Below are 18,652 nucleotides of genomic sequence, written 5' to 3' on the forward strand. Positions count from 1 at the left end.
CCTCTCCGATAACACTAGTCCCGTTTCTTGGCTGCTTTTTGTCCTGGGGTGCACATGGGCTTGCTCGTGCGTTAGCCGTCATGGCCACGGCATAGTCCGGGGGCATTTTGACGTTCCACCTTCGTCTGCTCGCAGCGCTGGGGTGCTGCGGAGCTGTGTGCAGCGGGAGCAGAGCACTTTTTCCAGCACAGTGGGTGCCTGTTCATGCACACCGGCAGGAGATGGCTGATTAGCTCTGTCTTGCCTCGGAGTGACTCAGTGTAGCACAGGCCAATCTGCCTCCTGATGCTGCTTCAGCTTGTTTTTTTCCCTTTTAGAGCGTGACTATGGGAGGTTTTATTCAGTCCTAAGCATGTATTGCCGGAGAGAGCTGGGTCTGTTCAGCCTGGAAGAGAGAAGGCTGAGAGGAGATCTTATTGATGCTGATAAATATTTCATGGGTGGGTGTCAAGAGAATGGACCAGACTGTTCAGTGGTGCCCAGTGACAGGATGAGGGGCAATGGGCACAGACTGAAACACAGGAGGTTCCGTCTGAGTATGAGTGGAAACTTCTTTACTTTGAGGTGCCAGAGCCTGGACCAGGCTGCCCAGAGCGTGTGTGGAGTCTCCTCTGGAGACATTCAAATCCGCTTGGATGTGACCCTGTGTGATCTGCTCTGGTGACCCTGCGTTAGCAGGTGGGTTGGACTGGATCTCCAGAGGTCCCTTCAACCCCAACCAGTCTGGGATTCTGTGATCCTGCTTTTTTGAATGGTGACAAGTGCTGTTATTCCTCAAGATGCTTTGAAATGTGATGTGTTTCCAGAAGGGGAGCTGAAGCAATCTCCTCGCCAGCTAAGGGTCCGTGGCAGAAGCTGACAAGCCCAATGCACACAGCCAGGGCTTGTGTCCCGGCGTGGGGGACTATGTGCTCTTGCCCTGATTTGTTTGTACTGATTAAAACAAATTCCTCGATACAGTCTCTCATCACAGTCTTTCCATTGTGAAAATGATCTCCCCAGTCATTACTCATTCTGTTACCCAGATCAGTCAGAAGATGATTGGGCAGAAGAAATAGAACAACTAAAAATAAGATGACAGGAAAAACAAAACTAATGAAATCTAAATATTTTGCCCCAGATAGGAAGCTATCTTACGCTTCATAGCTTTGCTATAGCTTCTGCCTTTACATGAAAAGTACTGAGTGTATGAATGACTATATAAAGCCCTAAGAAGAAAAAACTTCAATCTGAATTAGCTGAACCTCTGTCCGTCATCCCTCTCTGTTCTAGATAACTAAACGTTAGTTAGCTTTTGCATACAACCCTGGGAAAACAAACAAAAGCTCTGTGGTTCAAGTTTTCCGTGTTCTCAGGCTCACTAGAGATGGCAGCTCTTAACCTTGCTCCTCAGCTGTGAGCCCGGCCATCAGGAATCTGATGAGCTGTGCTTACCAGCGAGGGAGCGGTGCCAGTGCCGCATGGCTCGATCAATAGCAGCGGCGCAAAACGTCCCCACCTCGGAGTGAACGGGGAAGAGCACATTGAAGCAGTGACTCCAATGAGATTATTGATGCTCTTTGTGACTAATCCAAACAAAGAGGTACCGCAAATTACAGAGAATTGTCAATTATTGCCGTGCTCCTGTTCATTGTGGGCTTTTATCTGCGGTGAGGGGTTGTTATTGCTGTGTGCAACCGCCTCTCTCTCTCATTCTCTTTCCTTGGGCAAAGAGAAGAAATCGAGTGCAATTCAATCACTTGTGCTCAGGGGTTTGAATTTTTCTCCCCACTATAATTTCCTGCTTTGGAAGAGACCTTGCAAGTCCAAGTCTGGTTTTCAGGCCAGCATGTCGTATCACCTCTTTCATAAACAAGCCAAGTCCTGCATTAAACTTTAGCTTAGGTTTCCCCACTGCCCACTGATCTTACAAAAAGGCTATTGCAAAACTTCATGCTTGGATGCTTAGGACAGAAATGGAATAGTTTCCGACCTCATTTGCGGATGCTTTATACTCTTTACTTGATATGTAAGTAACACCCATTAGCTGGGAGCCTTCTTGTCCCCTGAGCTTCTCCGTTCTGGAGGAATTCTGGGCTGTGTCCCTGTCAGCAGCCTGTGCATAGCAGCAGGAGCAAAGCACCTTTTGTGGGGGGACACAATGTTCTGGGGGTTTATTTGGCCTCGCTGTAGCCTGGTCCCAGGGCTGCCTGCATGCAAGGCAGTATCAGACCTCCACTGTACCCCTTTTGGTTTAGTTTAAGGGTTAGTTTAACCTTAATTTGGGTGCTTGGCTGTGAGGACTGAGGTGGCAGTGAGGATGGTGGGGAGATTGGCTTCAAAAACCCCCTCCTGAGCCAAGGGGAAATGCTGGTGCAGACTTCAGCTCCGATTTGCCAGGTTGAAGTCAAGCTCTCCGTCTTGATTTTTATTTTCTGATTATCCTTGTGGCCATTCATTGCACTTGGTTTGAAGATTAGGAATTGATCTTCTCGGAGTGGACCAGGCGTAAATGCCATGTGCTGTTCAGGATGGAGAAGACTGGGCAATTGTCACATATTCACTGCGGTAGTTCAATAAATCATTAAATAGCAGGGGATGGCGAGGGACAGAAACAGTTTTCTTTCCTTTTCTCTTTACTTTTGTACATTAAACAGTACTGTGTATTTAACAGAAAATTACTGGATCACCCCTAGGATCAGTTTAAAGGATTCACTTAATCTTTTTTAAAGTCAAAATATGAGAGGCAGGGTAAAAATACTCCAACCTTTTGCACTGAGGATTTGGGATTTTCATTTTCTTTAAGGTCAGCCAGTGACTTCACTCCTTTGGCTGCTGTTGGGTTTTTTTTATAAGTTTCCATCTGCGGCAGAAGCTTCTGGCTTTTGAGCAATGCTGAACACATTAAAGACAGTTGATAAACGAGGTGGTTTTACTTGAATGTCAGAGTATTAACCAAGACAAATTTGAGGGCAGATGCACAACACTGAGCTGGTGAAATCATCCCAAAACAGGATGGTTGGTTCAAATGTTTGGGTCAGGCTTTTTTAACTTCCAGACAGGGAAAATACAATATAGGTATAGGGCTGGACTTTCATTTCATGCATTTTGGATAGATTTTTGGTATCATTTTGCAGAGTGGTGTGGAAAAGGCTTGGCTGGGGGTAACTGAATCTTTCTCTCTTCCTTTAGTGCCAGAGAGCAGTGCTGGCATTATTCCCAAGACCATCGAGGTGTCCCTCTACAAAGAAGGCAACAGCTTTGGCTTTGTGCTCAGAGGTTAGTGGCTTCTCCAGTGAAAAACGAGAAGGGGACAGTCACCAGCAGGGGTGGTTTGGGAAGTGGGAAGAGAAGAGTAAGAAGATGAATGTCATAATTGCCCAGAGAAGTGGTGGATGCCCCATCCCTGGAGACATCCCAGGCCAGGCTGGACAGGGCTCTGAGCAACCTGAGCTGGTGAAAATGTCCCTGCTCATGGCAGGGGGGGCACCGGATGAGCTTTTAAGGTCCTTCCAATCCAAACCATTCTGTGATTCTATAAACCTCTGCTGAGAAGTGGAAGTGTGTCCTGGAGAGTATCCCATGCAGCCTCCAAGGGCTGCTGGCTGCATAATCCAGGGCAGTCTTTTTGCTTTCAGGCTGTGTCAGCTGTTACGTGATTAATGTCTCTCCATTCTCAGCACTCTCATTCAGACTTTGAAACCTCCAGTGACTTACGGCTTTCCCGGTTTGATTACAGGGGGAGCCCACGAAGACTGGCATAAGTCCAGACCTCTGGTGCTCACCTACGTGAGGCCGGGTGGCCCAGCAGACAGGTAATGCTCATCTTGCACCTCCAGCGTTTGCTTTCACAAGACAGACCAGCAACGCTCGCCGTGCTCTTGGACACGTGTTCTTGTTCTCCTTGCTGGTGCCCCCTAAGGCTTCTCATGCTGGTGGTGTGGAACGTCACAGGTTGTGTAGGACCTGTGGTGTGTGGGGAGGATGGCTCTGGTGCTCATAGGCTTGACCCATGTGTAGGTGTTATAGTTATAAGAAGAAACTCCTCTTCTGGAGGCAACCACTTAATTAACCTTGTGCAGATGAAGAGCTGATGCTGTGGTGGAAAGCAGGAGGCAGTCTATCTATTCTCATACTGCTAATTTAATATGATGGGCCTGGTGCTATAAATAACCCAAACTACTGTCCCAAGGAGTGTTCAGTTCCTACAGGATCAAAGTAATTGACTTTTTTTTTTTAATATCTTTATCTACAGACACACATCTATCACACTAAATATACAAGTATATGAAATATATATATATATAAAATATAGATAGCTATATAAAAATATATGTAGAAAATATATCTTAATAGAAATATATACATACACATATACACAAAAACTCCTTTTGCCTGTGGCTTCCTACAGGGAGGGCTCCTTGAAAATCGGGGACAGGCTGCTGAGCGTGGATGGGATCCCCCTGCACAGCATGACCCACGCCGATGCCCTCAACATCCTGCGGCAGTGCAGCCAGGAGGCACTCTTCCAGATCGAGTATGACGTGACCATCATGGGTAAGGCCAAGAGGGTTGTGGTGACATTTCCTCTGACTGCCTGGGAGGTATGTGAGACTACACACAGTAACCAGGAGACTTGTGGAAAAATTGCTGAAGTATGCGCTGCCAACGTGGGTGCAGGGCGTCAAGTTCAAAGCCGGCTTAGTTGAACGTATTTGAAGTGTCCTTATCCGATGATGTGTCTCGATGGGAGTGATGGCTGGTTTTAGAGGAGGAGGAGAAAGGGCATTTTTCTAATGTAGGCAAAGAGGGCATAGGAGAAGTCAGAGTTAAAGGAGACTGGAGTGCTCTGCCAGTACCGCAAATGCCGCTATTAAATGTGTGCAGGGGACTGAGCCGCGAGCAGGCAAAGACTTGAAGTGGCTGTGGCTTCGGTTCTGAATTTTGACCCTGCTTAATTCCGGAACTATTCCCTTTCTTAGAACCATTGGTTCAGACCTGCTTCTGAAATAAATGAGAGGCAATCAACCTATTGACCCCAAATAAGACAGAATTTACTGAGGATGGATATTTCTAAAAAGCGTTCTACACTGTAGCTGTTAAGTTTGAGGGTTTGAAGGGCTGGTGTTATTTTTTTTTTTCATTTGATTTTCAGTTTCAAGCCCTGGGAAAGAGTTTATTATTAGCTACTGTAAAGTCATTTTGAGCTGGCTTTGTGACACACAGCTGTTACTGCAGGGAGTGTCGTTAATGAGTTTAAGGTTACCACAGAGTCCGAAGCTGTATTGGTTCGGGAAACTCATTGAGTTGTTCGTTAGATTTTGATGTTGCATATACATCTCCAGAGGGGTTTTTGCCTCCACTGGAGCCATAAGCTGGACTACGTTGGAGTCTTTTCTGCAAATCTCGCAAAGCAGTCCAGCATATCTGAGCCTAGGATCAGGTGAGGAGTAGGAGTCTGTGATAGCAGGTTGCTTTCTGATTTGTCAGTGAGGAGGGAAATAAGAAGGATCTGCAGCTGAGAGAGTTTAATACTGTGCAACCCCTGAGGAAAGAGAGCTGTGAACACCAGAACTCGCTCTGTGCAATATGCAAGAGGGTTGCACCAGTATAAGGCAGCTCCTTGTGCCTGCCCTGAGGGCTTCCTGCTTCCTTTTGAGTCTCCTACCCCCGAGCTTTCCCCTTCCTTCCAGCAGAAACTCCACAAGCGTGGACATACTGGGTCTCCCCAGGGGAGGAGGCTGCTGGCACCTGGGTACCATGCGGGCACGTTCTCCACTGGGAGAGCTGGAAGGAAAACCTGATGCCTCAGCCATTGCCTGTGTGCTGCCCAGCTTCTGCCACGCTACAGCAGCAGCTTTAGAAATGGGCTGCTATTCATGAAAAAGAGGAAACACTGAAATGGTGGAAACCAGGAACTACCCAAACTCCATTTTCCACTTTTCTATATGACTGTGAGCGTGGTAACGCTGCAGTGGTCAGCAGGAGTTGTCTGTTCCTCTCCTGGCAGGCTGGCTGGGCTGCGGAGTTGCAGAGGGATTTTGCACAGAGCTGTCAAGTCTGAACAGTAGCAAGTAATTAATGGTGCATGGGAAATAGGCTGTCTTTTTGGGATTTTGTTGTTTGTACAATCCCCTGGTACCTATGTTGCAGAAAGCTGATTGTTTTCAAACCTGACTTGGAGCAAAAATAGCCACGAAAGTGTCTTGGTATTTCTTCTTGAGTAACTCTCCCATGTAAAACGGTTAGGGCTGAGTGAACACAGAGCGATGGGAGGGTTTTATGCAGTGATTCTCTGTCTTGTGTTGCTATACAGGAGACCACAAACAGATACTTCCCAAGATGTAAAAAACAGCCCCTTTCTTAGATAATTTCTGCATTGAGAGCGCTTCTCCCCAACCCCGTGAAGGGATAGATTTGCTGTGCTTTCTTTTAAGGCAAGATGACGCAGAACATGTAGCTTAAAACAATCTCTGCAGACAGTTTTGCCAGGCAACAGCTAATAACTGCATCAGGAGATGAGTGCATCATCCCCAAATCACAACTATTACAGACATTCTCTTTACCAGCCACAGGAAGATGATGAAGGAAGGGAAGAGCAGGTGGTGGAAGTAGTGTAGGGATGTTATTAGCCTGAAGGGAACACTCTTAATTCCCATTTTGAAAACTTGCTGAGGGGGACATGTGGTTACACCGTTCCTTTGATTCATTATAAGAGCTGGCAACACCATGAAGCGGCGCTTGGCCTGTTCATCCCTCGGGAAAACGGGGGTTTTTACATTGTGCTTGCACTCCGCTGCAGCCGCACACGTGGGGTGGTGCGGGCCGACCCTCGAGAAGGGAAAGTTGTTTTTCTGCATCTGTCCTTGGTGAGAGACCAAGGCTGCTGTGGGGGAGTGTTGAATCACAGTGTTCCCAGCTGTCTGCGTGGTTTCCCAGCCAAAATTGTGTGCTGAGGATGAACTGCATGGGGCCACCCCGCTCTCAGTGTGAGGGACACGGCTGCTGCTTTGCCATCGCCACCGAGCATCCCCGGCTGTCGGGTTGTCACTGGGGAGGCCAGCGTGGGATGGGGCTGCGGCAGGCTTTTGATCAGATTGGCTGCTATTTCTGAAGGCCACCAAAGGAATTAATTTAATCTGCCATTTACATTTAAAAGAAATGCGAACTGGGCATGCACTTCCCCTTGGGCATTGGAAAAATCTCTGGCCTTTGCCAGATAAACGTTGCAATAAACAGATGCTTTCCTGTGGTGACAGGAAAGAGGGGGGAGGTAAAAACAAACAAAACCCACCAACCAACCAAAACCCAAAGAAAAAACAAACAAACAAAAACAAAACGACAATAACAATGACAAAAAAACCCAAAACAAAACACGAAACCAAAACCAATGAGTTCATCAGCCAGAAACTGGTGGAATTTGAATAGTTAGGCTGTAGATAAACTCTGTGTGCCATCACACCAGGCACTGGGCTCCGAGCCTTTAGGATTGACTCATGGAGGGGAAGCTCTCTGCCAGAGATGATGAACGAGCAAAGCAATTTGCTGTGTCCTTCTCCTCCTCTCCCTTCCCCTGGTTGCTCCTCTGCCCATTTGCTTTTAGGCTGGAGTTTTTTAGGGCTGAGGGGCTCTCCTGCTGATGGAGTGGAGGGCTGGTAAATGGTGGCAAATGGGTGACTGCTTGGCATCTGCTGAAAGGCAGCCTGTGAAGTTGGAGGGATCACAAGTTGCTGGGCTGTGTCAGGAAGGGGGCAGCTCCCTGGTTTGGTTCTTCTAGTAGTTTTTGGTTTATTTTGTTTGCATTTGCAAGGAGGTTGGCTTCTCTTCTCTCTCCCTCCATTTCCCAATCTGTAAAATGGTACCATCCTCCTCTGGGAAGCACGATTCATTGCTTGCAAAACACTTTCAAACCCTTACGTGAAAATCTGCACAGCCACGTGAGGCAGCATACGTGGTTTTCCTGTTCCTTGGTAACAAAACCCTAGAGAAATGATGCAAGCTGCTGTATCCATATTACACTCTATGTCACTGGCCTCAGTGATGCTTGCTCTGCAACTATGTGATTTTTGGCCCTCAGCACATGTTGAGCAGCATTTGGGATGAATATCTCATGAATACTGAGCCTTCAGAACAAATACTTAGAGGCTCTTGGCTTGAGAGAAAGTATCTTGCTTTAAGTAAGGTGAGATTTGCTATGAAATGCAGGAGAGCTGTGGATACCTTTTCCGTGCCAGGTGAGGTTGCAGCCGTGCATGATGGTGCAAAAACACCTCGTGGTGCCAAAGCAGCAACACGAATTGACTCCCTACAGTAAGGTTATTGCATGGCCTGCCCTGGCCTCTTTGTGTTTCTTTTAAAATTAGCTTGAGTGTAATAGCCCCATGTTAATCACGCCTCACAAATATTGCTAAATTGCAGACTCCTGACCTTTGATTTGAGCCAAATCTTTCACTACAATAATAAAGAGAGGCTTGTGTAGTATTTACCCAACAAGTGCCTCTATAAAATGGACTTGGAGTGATTGTCATTTATGCCACTGGAGGTAAGAATGAAAAGGGATGGTGGGATGGCACATGCTGTGTGAAGAGGGACCGTGGGCTGGAGGCAGGACTGTGATATCCTACAGTCTTATTGATACTTATGTCCTGCCACGGGAGAAGGTACCCAAAGCCCTTTCCTCTCATCACCACGCTGAGACCCACGCTGGGAAACACTTGGTAAAGCTGAAGAACTTGAATGCTGGGTAAAACCTGGGTATTTTCCTTGCAAAGAAAGGTCTACTACTCCAGTAATCTTTTTTTCCATTATTTTTTTTCATATCTCCTTCCCTTCAGCTGGTGTAATATAGGTTTCTGTCCCGCTTCAGAGGGTACGTGTTGCAAAACCAAGATATGGCTGTTGTTTGCTGTTGGAATTGATCCTCAGTCTCTTGGTGCTTCCTTTGCTACCAAAGGCTTAAGTGCACCTTCCATAGGCTTTAGGTGGGTGCTTTCTGTGCATTTTGATTGAATTGGGGCTGCGCTTTTTGCCTGCGCCTACAGGTCTCCCCAGCGGTTCTTCTCAACAGAGAATAAGCAGTGTTTTATTTGAAGCTTTGTGTAAACTTTAGTGTGGCTCATTCCTCCTCCTTCCTCCCCTGGGAAAAGGGACACTGAGTAGACCAGAGCCTGAACGTCCCCTGGCTGATCCCCAGGGAAACTTCTGTCTCCAGAGACTCAGAATCTTCATCAAATCTTAGGAAAGACCTCTCTGTGGCTTAGCTTCCGAGATCTGCATCAGCGCTCCCGTTTATCAGAGAGCAAGAATGAGCCATGCATCAAGTTTTGGAGCCAAGTAGCATCAGCATTTTTAGTGGAGTGTAGCTTTGGAGGAGAAAAGCCTTACTATGAATAATTAAGTGCTAAGGAGGCATCAGGCTCTCAGAGGGCTCTGCTGGCCTTTCCTTCGAAGTGGATGACTGGCTTTCTGTGAAGTGCTCTTGTGGGTGGTCAAACTCCACACGGGGTGCTGGCTGTGGGTTGAGTGGTGGTGATAACACATTTGTGAATCCAGCCCTTTCAGAATAGCTTTAGGTAATCTGGAAGCAAATGTATAATAAAGGTGGAGGGAATTTCTGTCTAATCAGCCAGAGACACAGGCTTTCTCCTTCCTCCCTGTTTCTCAGAAGAGATGAATAGCTATGGTGCAGGCTTATGCTAACAGGTGCAATTCCGTAGGAGTTTCGTGGTCTCGCTTTCAGCATCTCTTAAGCTTATTGCAGAAATGCATCTTTTAGACATGAGTTACCCCTGTGTTGTCTGATGAGAGAGAGAAGGCTTTTGTGAGCATGCAGGTAGGTAGCTCTGTGTCTGCATTCCCAGTGTCACACTGGAGGAGCTGCAATGAGCAGCTGAGGTGATATTTCGAAGCTGTTGCTGAAGCACACAGGAGCTGACTGACACACAAGACTTCTGGTTACTTCAGAAAGTGGGATGCTGTTTCTCTGTGCCTTTGCTTTTTTGTTTGTTTGGGACAAAGCCCATGACAGTGATGTCCTTCTGATCTTCCTTTTTTTGTGCTTTTAATACTGTTGATGTGACCGCTACACAGCCTTTGAGCAACCTCTTGGTCTTGCTATTTAACCCCAAGAAAAGAGGCAGGGGGTTGTGTTCATGAGTGAATTGTTGTATTATCTCTTCATTATCATATATAGTTAGTGCAAAAGCAATTTTGTTTCTTGAATTTACTTCTTCGTTAAGTTACCTCATGATACAGCCTGTAGGATGTCAAAACTACAGGTTTGATGATACACATGGCAAGTCAGCGCTGTTGGCCTCCCCCCTGTGTTTAGAAAGGCTGTATGAGATCTGTCTTCAGGTGCTTCTCTTGTTTTGCAGATACTGTAGCAAATGCTTCAGGTCCTTTACTAGTTGAAATAGCAAAGACTCCAGGATCTACGCTGGGAATCACGCTGACAACAACCACACACCGGAACAAGCAGGTCATTGTCATTGACAAGATCAAGCCGGCCAGCGTGGTGGACAGGTACAGATCTGAACAGGCTGTCTCTAAGCTTGGCTTTTTCTTTTTCCGCTGCCTTTTTTCTCTCGTGTTAGTTATATACTGTTCTTCTCTGCCTTGCCTTGAAATCGCCATGCTCATGTGGTTTTAGCGCTAAGGGTACTAAAAATATCTAACCCAATGCCAGCGGACTCTCCTCATGGGGAATGAATGTAACTCAGTGCATGTGAAAGCTGAGCTCTGTTTTAAAAACCTCAGCTCTGACTGCCCTGCAGCTTTGGAATAGCAAACACCTATTCTGGAGACTTCTGGCTAGAGCCTTTTCCTGATGGGCAGGTCAGCTACTCACCCTTTACACGGGGATGCAGAAGGACAGACCGTAATGCAGCCCTAGCTGTGGTTAGTTGTATTTTTGAGCTTAACTGCTGGGTAGTAGGACTTACTACATGGCTGGGTGAGCCCTCAGCAATGCAGACTAGCTGTGAGTGGGCACTATTAAAAACTTAATAGATCTTTGTCAATCCACCAGCAGCACCGACTCAAGCATGAACCATCTTAATTGGTGTTTTGACAACACTTAAACCTAAGGTTCAAATTGGAAGTTAAAAAAGAAGAGATGTGGAAACAAAAAAAACCCACGTGAATTCACACAATAATTCACAGTTGGATTTTGTATATTTATGCTCCCAACTGTAAGGACGTGGATTTTGGCTGTGTATCATACCTCACTTGCTGTTTCCTTTGCAGATGTGGCGCGTTGCACATTGGCGACCATATTCTCTCCATTGATGGCACGAGCACAGAGCACTGCTCCTTATTAGAGGCAACTCAGCTTTTAGCTGCCACTTCAGAAATCGTCAGGCTGGAGATATTACCTGTTCACCAAAGCAGGATGCCTTTGAAGCCTCCAGAAACAGGTGTGTTTTCTGTGCAGACACTGTTGGTTCCCCTTAAAACTCACTTGAGGTCCCTGCTGGGGCTCTTGCTACTGTTGAATGCTGGCAAGAGACTCCAAAGAGGGACATCTGTGAAAGGGAAAAAAAAAAAGATGTTTTGATGAAATGCATGTGATTAGATGATGTTCTTCAAGGGTGTGAATAGGAAAAAAAAAAAGGTAACATCTGTGCTTGAATGGAGAAACTGGAGTTGGGAATCCCAGGGCTTTGCTGCGCTGAGTGCTGTGCAAGCACTTCCTTAGTAGCTCAGATAAGAGATTTTAATGGAGAGGGAGGAAGGCAACCTTGGTGCTGGCAAATATATTTCTAAGCTCAGTTTTCGTTTGCTGGTGCCTGGGAAGGCTTTGTAAAGGACACACGGGTATCTAGGTAGGGTCCTGCTGGACTTCCCTAGGGAGCAAAGCTGTAACACAAGCATTCATCTGCTGGACCAGCCTGTTTCCAAGGCCACTGTGTCTGAGCAGCCGGGGGTAGAGTGAATGCATCTGTAACTGCTGCTTTCCACCACCCCCATAAAGAAATAATGGGAAAAAAAAAATCTGTCTCCAGTGAAATCAAGCCCCAAATGCCTGTAAATGTCATCAGGAATTCACCCTGGTGAGCATCCTTGTTGCTCACCTTTCGTTTCTCCTTGCACGTGAGAGGCTGACTCAGGCTCTCATGTGAACCTTGCTGTGAAGAGAGCCTCAGTACCAGCAGATTTGTTGCAAATCCTGCCTGCAGTTTTGTTACAGTCCATACTGGTGGTCTTGTAATTCAGGTATTTCAGGCATGACTGTTCAGTACCAGCCCCTTTTGCAACCATTTTCAATCACTTGTCTCTTGGGGATATGCATTTTAATAATATTGGTGCACAGTAGCCCTGGGCGCAGCTCATCATTCTCTTCCAGGGCAGTTTGGGGAAAGGAGGAAAATATCTGTGTTGTCTTATTTAACTTAATGCAGTGAAACATAAAATCTAATAACATCTCCATGTCTAGAAAGAAATCTCTCACATGTCCAGTCCAATTTGTGCAGAATTAAAGCAGTTTAGCAAAGGGAATGGATGACTTGACCTTTGTGCCCAAGAAAAAATGGAAAGCTATAATCCTTTTTCAATGGCTGTTAAAATGAACTATTCTCCTCCTTCCATTAGTGCCCTGGTCCTAATCTTCTTTCACAATATGTGCATTCAGAAGCAGCTCAGGAGGAGGAGGATCTGTGGAAGGACAGCTCGATGTGTTCAGAGCTTTTTTACTCAAACCTCCATACACTTATCAGTTTGCTGCGGCAGAAATACAGAACACCAACCTGGCAGAGTAATTACAATGCTTTATTATTAAAAAGTAAGGGATATAAGAATTGTTCCCACTTTGATCAAACTCTAACACATGGGAGCTTGTAGGGAAGGATGCTGTTCATTCACATGGCTGTTAGGAAGCAGAGGTGTGTGGTTGGAGATCAGTGCTTGGGCTTGGACCTTCACCAGTGCTGATGGAGATGGGTAAGGGAGGTGGTGGTGGGGATGGGAAGGAGAGATTGGATATTAGGAAAAAATTCTTCACCGAAAGGGCTGGCGGGCATTGGAACAGGCTGCTCAGGGAAGTGGTTGAATCACCACCCCTGGAGGTGTTTAATAGGCCTATAGATGAGGTTCTTAGGGACGTGGTTTAGTGCTAGAGTTAGGTTATGGTTGGACTCTATGATCTTGATGGTCTCTTCCAACCAGAATGATTCTATGAGAGCACATTGGACAAGGGGAGCAGCTCAGAAAACAGTGCTCCTCTGGTGTAACCAGCCACAGCCCCGTGCAGCCTATGGTGAGCAGCTGAAGAACTGCACCAAAGTTGACAAACCGTGTTTGGACTTAGGAGAGATGCTGCCTTCTGCTCCCAGTGCTGTGTGCCAGCTCCACAGGCTCCTTCTTCTGAGTTTAGGGAAACAAACTAGGGGCAGTAAGGAAAAAATGGGCCATGCAAAAGCAAACTGTTGTGGTTGGCAAGAGAGTGAAGCCTGGGAAAAGCAGCCAAAGAGAGGAGACGGTGCAAACGCATCCCTGCTCAGCACCTGTGTTACTGAGTCCTTCCAGCACGTGCCTGTGTGGGGCTTCTTAGGACATTTTTTAAGTGTGGCTTCTCGTGTAACCAAAATCCGGTTATTGAGGAGGCAGAGAGGGATCTGAAGCTGCAGCTGCCATGCAAACATACAGTCTAATGCTGAAGCATGGGATTTGTCAAACTGAGTTTGCTTTCTCTGTGGCTCCGGGCGCGTTTAGAGAGTTTGTGGGAGGATTACGCCCTGCTCACAAGATCAGCAGGAGCGGATGGTGCCCAAGAGCGATACTGGGACGGATGGGTTTCCTCAGGCAGGGATGATGTATAAAAGCATGGGGAAGGCTGCTGCAGGTTTTTATCACAGAATTTTCCAAAATCTTGTCTCCTTCCTGATGCGCTGACAGCCGAGTTTCAAAGGCACAGATATGAGCTAAGTATTTATAGACAAATGGGAGAGTTTTAATTAGTATAAATGGATTAAATGATTTTGTATATATGCCCATAAGCTCTATCCCTCATGTTCAAAGTATTTAATTTTATTAAGAACTTTCCTTTTTGTCTAGACATAGCTACTTTTTTTTAAATTTAGAGCTGACTGGCTCTGAATTTACTTTTGAATTCACAAAATAGAAACCCCAGAGCTGGAAATGGATTTTTTAAGAGATTGATACAGTAAGTGCTAAACTCACTAAATATTTAGCAAAGACTAAATATCATCACTATATTGGTTGGAAATCCTGACCTAAATGATTTGATGCCACACAATATGGGTTTCCACTGTTAAAGGCACTAATAGATGACCTTTAGATGAGATTTCTGGGCGGACTCTGAATAAACTGAGTCCCTGTGCCAAGTGTGCACCCTCAGAAAGCTCTGGTAGTGCCAGTGCTGGTGGAGTCTCTGCCGATTTGGAGGATACAGAGCCTGGAGGAGATCTCGTCCTAGAAAGGTGGTTGCTAGTCACTAGAAGTGGTTGTAAGATGCAGAGGTCTGGGATAACTTGTGGCTGCAGTGATGCTCCGCTGTGGGATGCTATTCATGTTTATGAATAAAAGCAATCTTGCTCATTAACCAGCAATTCCTCACGGAAGAAAATAGATTCAAACAGTGCAGTGCAGATTTGGGAGAGAAAACCCAGTGCTGCTGGGCGAGGAAAACTGATTGACCCTGTGCTGGCCAAGGGCAAAAGAGGAATTGGTGAGAACAGACACGGGACCTGTGCCTGAGGACGTGTCTGAGACACTTCAGAGGAGACTCATGACATTGGAATCTGAGCCAAAGGTCCTGGGACAGGGGATTTTGGGGTGATGGATGTCACACTGCAACAGATCTCTGCCAACACACACTGGGCTGGGATGAGGGTTGAAGCTAAAGCAGTTACATGGCCTTGAATAGAGTCTTCCATGTTGGTTCCATGTTTTTATTTGCTGTTTGCCACGGCATTGGCATCTCTTCCTGTGTTGGTGGCCCTCTGTAATTGCCTTTAAGCAGCAGTGTATAAAATCCCTTTTGTTCTGATGAGCTGGAGGTGGCCCTTTGCTCCTCCTGTCTTTCATTCATGTGTGCACCCTGCCATGGGTTCCTGGCCAAGAGCAGCTGCTAAACAGCCCACTGCTGAAGCCAAGTGAAGTGCTCAGAGCAGTCCTTGGCATGTGTGGAAGGCGTTGAGCCTTGTTCCTGGGAGGGCAGCTCTGGCAGCAAGGTACGAAACAGCGCAAGGAGGTTTCCCCGGTGCTGTCGGAGAACGCTGATGGCCTTGATGGGAAACTTGTGGCTGGTGCTCGAAACACTGTGTCTGGGTCTTGACTTGTTCAGAGCCAGTGCGAGGCTCTTTTCTACAATCTCCTGGCTTATGCTTCTCACCTTTTCTTTCTCTAACTTCTCTCTGCCTGTGGTGATTGCTGCTCCCCTGGGTGCCATCAGTTAAGGTGCAGAAGAGTGACCATCACCACTGCTGGGACCCCTGTGTCAACTACTGTCACACCCACCATCCCGGGCACTGCAAGACACCCACTTGGAACCAGACATCTGGACAGGATTACTGCAAATGTAACCTCAGCACATGATGTTGCCCCCACCCCTGCGCGTGTTCATTCATGTTGTGCCCTCCATTTCTTTAATACCCAACTCTGTAACCTGGCTTGTCACTTGTTTCGTCCTTGGTCACCTGGGGCTGTTTCCACAGGTCCAGTGCTGAAGTACAAAACCAGTATGTGCAGCCCAGCACACGCAGATCCGGTAACAGCACTGAGAGCCGTGTGCTGGGCAGCCTCTGTCTCCCATCCTCTAACTCCCCACCCCAGTGCCCAGTTTCATGTGGCAAAAACGAGTTGCTGTGGGACAAGGAGGACATCTCTGGTGATGTGTAGTAACACGATGCATCCAGCTCAGCTCTGGTGCTACACAACATGTTAGCAGCCAGATTATAGCTGCTTCAAAATCTGTAAACACACCTCTTGAAAGAAATAGGCTCTGTTCAGCCCCAAGTTTCTTGTCTTATGACAGTAAGACAGGGAGGAGGAATCATCGCACTGTGTCCAAACTGTGGGAAGCAGACAGGGCAGCCCAGTTGCCCAGCAGCTCAAGTTCAAGCTGGGGTTTCTCTTTGTGAGTATTTAAGATTCATTAGTGCCATGGTGCCAACCTGCTGTTGTCTGCCCTGCATCCGTGATATGCTTCTTACCTGGTGGCCTGGGTGCCGCAGTGACAGGCAGCCCACCCACGGGAGTCAGTGCACACCAGAGAGCAATGTCCATCTGAGTCCAAGCCCATTTTCAGCTCTCCTGGAGCTGCAAGTCCAGGACAAGGTTCTCACCTTGTCCTGAGCCTGGGAAGAAGGAGGTAGTCCAAGCACATTAGGTGTTTGATGAACACCCATTAGATGAACCTGCTGCCATGCTTCTCTGCACGCATCCTCAACATGGTCTGTATTTCCCCAGCTCTGGTGGCTGCCAACTTCTCGTCTCCCACCATGAACGCGCAGGGCTTCCCGTGCCAGAACTCCAACACGCTACCTCGCAGCTCCCACCCCATGAGCCCCCGCACCACCATGCTGAGGAGGAGGCAGAAGAAGAAGGAGCACAAGAGCTCACGTAAGAGAAGCAGTGGGCTGGGGTGTGCATGCTTGCTTTGCTGTCCTTATTGTTGACTTAGCTGGGGTAGGACTGCTCATCTCAGCACTGTCAGTGCCTCTCTCATCCTTGGTCACTGTCCCCACCAGTGCCAGACTGAGGTCCATGACCAGACCTGCTATGTTGACTGTGACCTCCCTGACCTTCTGCCTCTCTCTTCCTCAGTGTCGCTGGCCTCCAGCACGGTGGGTCCTGGCGGGCAGATAGTCCACACGGAGACAACAGAGGTGGTGCTCAGGGGGGACCCTTTGAATGGCTTCGGACTTCAGCTCCAGGGAGGCATCTTTGCTACTGAAACCCTGTCTTCCCCACCTCTCGTCCGTTTTATTGAGCCCGACAGCCCGGCAGAGAGGTTAGAGACCTTGCCCTTGGATGCTGATGGTGCTGCTGCTGAACATTTCATGGTTTGGTTTGTTTTCTCTCCTCAGAGGCTCATGTAGATATTTACTATCATCTTTGTAATATCTCCCATTCTTCACTGGGCATGGTTTACTGTCACTGCCATTTCTGCACTCGTCGGCTGACCGTGGCCTCCCTCGCATCCCAGGTGAACGTCTTGGCACCAGGCTGCGGCTGTTCTGGGAGGAGGAGGAGGAAGGGAGCGTGTATCTGTGGGAGACAGCCATTCCCATTCCTTTTTATTTTTTTTTTATTTCTTTTTGAAAGATGAAGCTTTTGTCTGGGTGCAGAAAGGGGGAATATCTAAGTAAGTGGGCCTAGCGAAGTGTTTTCTGCCAGGTTTCATTATAGCAGTATAAACTGGCTTTAAAGCCAAGGTTTTGCACTGCACAGGAGGGTTCTGGTCGAGAAGCAGGTGGGTGCTGCATTTAAGGACTCTTGCTTTTGCTCAATAATGCTGGGAAAAGAGCAGAATGGAGGAGTGTCATTAACTGCTGCGTGTCACCCCTTGGGGACACTGGGGGCAGTGGCTGCTCCAGCAGCCGTCTCTCAGCTCAGGAGCTCTGTCTGCTCTGGCTAAACTTCTCCCCATACCCTTGCTGGCTGGATGTAAAGTCTGCCCAAATATCTGTGCAGGACTGTGCAGATGCCCTGTAGTGAGGTTTTTCTCACTAAAGGGACCAGGTCCCAGCATGGCTTGAGCTCCTGCAGAGTGGAAAGGAGAGCTGGTTTTGTTAGATGCGACAGTGAGGGGTGAGATGGCACTTAAAGCCTCGTAATGGTTCCTCTTCCCACCTGTGATTTCCACTCGTGGCCCATCCTGCCGAGGGTACCTGAGATTCAATGATGTGCTAGTGCTCAGCACCTGCTGCAGACCCTTCCTGGGGAGGAGGAGACTCCAAGGGTCTCATCAGCATGTGCTGATGGTTGGTATCCTCAAGCCAGCCCGACACAAACCCATGGGGAGTCATACATCTGGGAAAGCACCTGCAAAAGACAATGAGAGTCCTTGATGTGCAGAGTGGTCTTGGTGTGGGAGCTCCTCCAGGCAGCCGATGCAGGGGCAGGGGAAAGCACCGGTGCCTGGTGCTTGTGTCTGTGGGAGAATGGGGACAAGGGGCTGGCACAGGAGAAAGAGTTATGCTGTGTTATGCAAGCTAAGAAAGCTTTCAAAAGCCTTTTATGCTTTTTTTTGTTTTCAAACAGAGTTTAAAAAGGAAAGTGATGGTATTTTGTTTTGGTTGGTTTGGTTTATTTTATCCTCTATTACCAGGGTGAATTTGGCTCACATTGCAAAGCACCAAACTCCTTTTATAAATCAGGCAGCAACAAAGCCTGCTGTCCCAGGGGAGAAGGGAGATGTGCGAAATCCTTTGGTTTGTGCTCTTGCCGAGCCTGTAGTGAAAGCAAAGCCCCGTGGTGCGGTCGTGCCCGGCTCTAATGTGTCACACACTCCGCTCTGCCTCTCGGCTGCCCACCCAGCAGGATTCGCACTTTCCTGGCTGCTGCTTTCTGGTGACAGGGAGCAATCCTCTCTGCTTTTGCAGCCTGAATTTGATTTGGGGATTAAATCTCTTAGACCATGCGTCTTTCCTCCCCAGCTTGAAGCGATAAGTGCACTGGCTTTGCAGCAAGGTGAAGAAGGCAATTTTAT

General features: G+C 47.5%; 1 protein-coding gene across 1 annotated transcript in view; it reads left to right on the forward strand.

The window, feature by feature from the left end:
* GRIP2 (glutamate receptor interacting protein 2) overlaps positions 1 to 18,652 on the forward strand; it is a gene marked incomplete at both ends in the record, with an annotated part of 248,004 nt that overhangs the window by 195,901 nt on the left and 33,451 nt on the right. Inside the window, 8 exons of the mRNA XM_080350263.1 lie at positions 3,172 to 3,258; positions 3,719 to 3,794; positions 4,391 to 4,536; positions 10,356 to 10,503; positions 11,227 to 11,396; positions 15,392 to 15,517; positions 16,408 to 16,560; positions 16,765 to 16,951. Of these exons, the coding sequence (XP_080206389.1) occupies positions 3,172 to 3,258; positions 3,719 to 3,794; positions 4,391 to 4,536; positions 10,356 to 10,503; positions 11,227 to 11,396; positions 15,392 to 15,517; positions 16,408 to 16,560; positions 16,765 to 16,951 (1,093 nt within the window). The remainder of the gene's footprint in view (positions 1 to 3,171; positions 3,259 to 3,718; positions 3,795 to 4,390; positions 4,537 to 10,355; positions 10,504 to 11,226; positions 11,397 to 15,391; positions 15,518 to 16,407; positions 16,561 to 16,764; positions 16,952 to 18,652) is intronic.

The sequence above is a fragment of the Nesoenas mayeri genome (assembly GCF_963082525.1).
Source record: "Nesoenas mayeri genome assembly, chromosome: 10".
Classification (NCBI taxonomy): Eukaryota; Metazoa; Chordata; class Aves; order Columbiformes; family Columbidae; genus Nesoenas; species Nesoenas mayeri.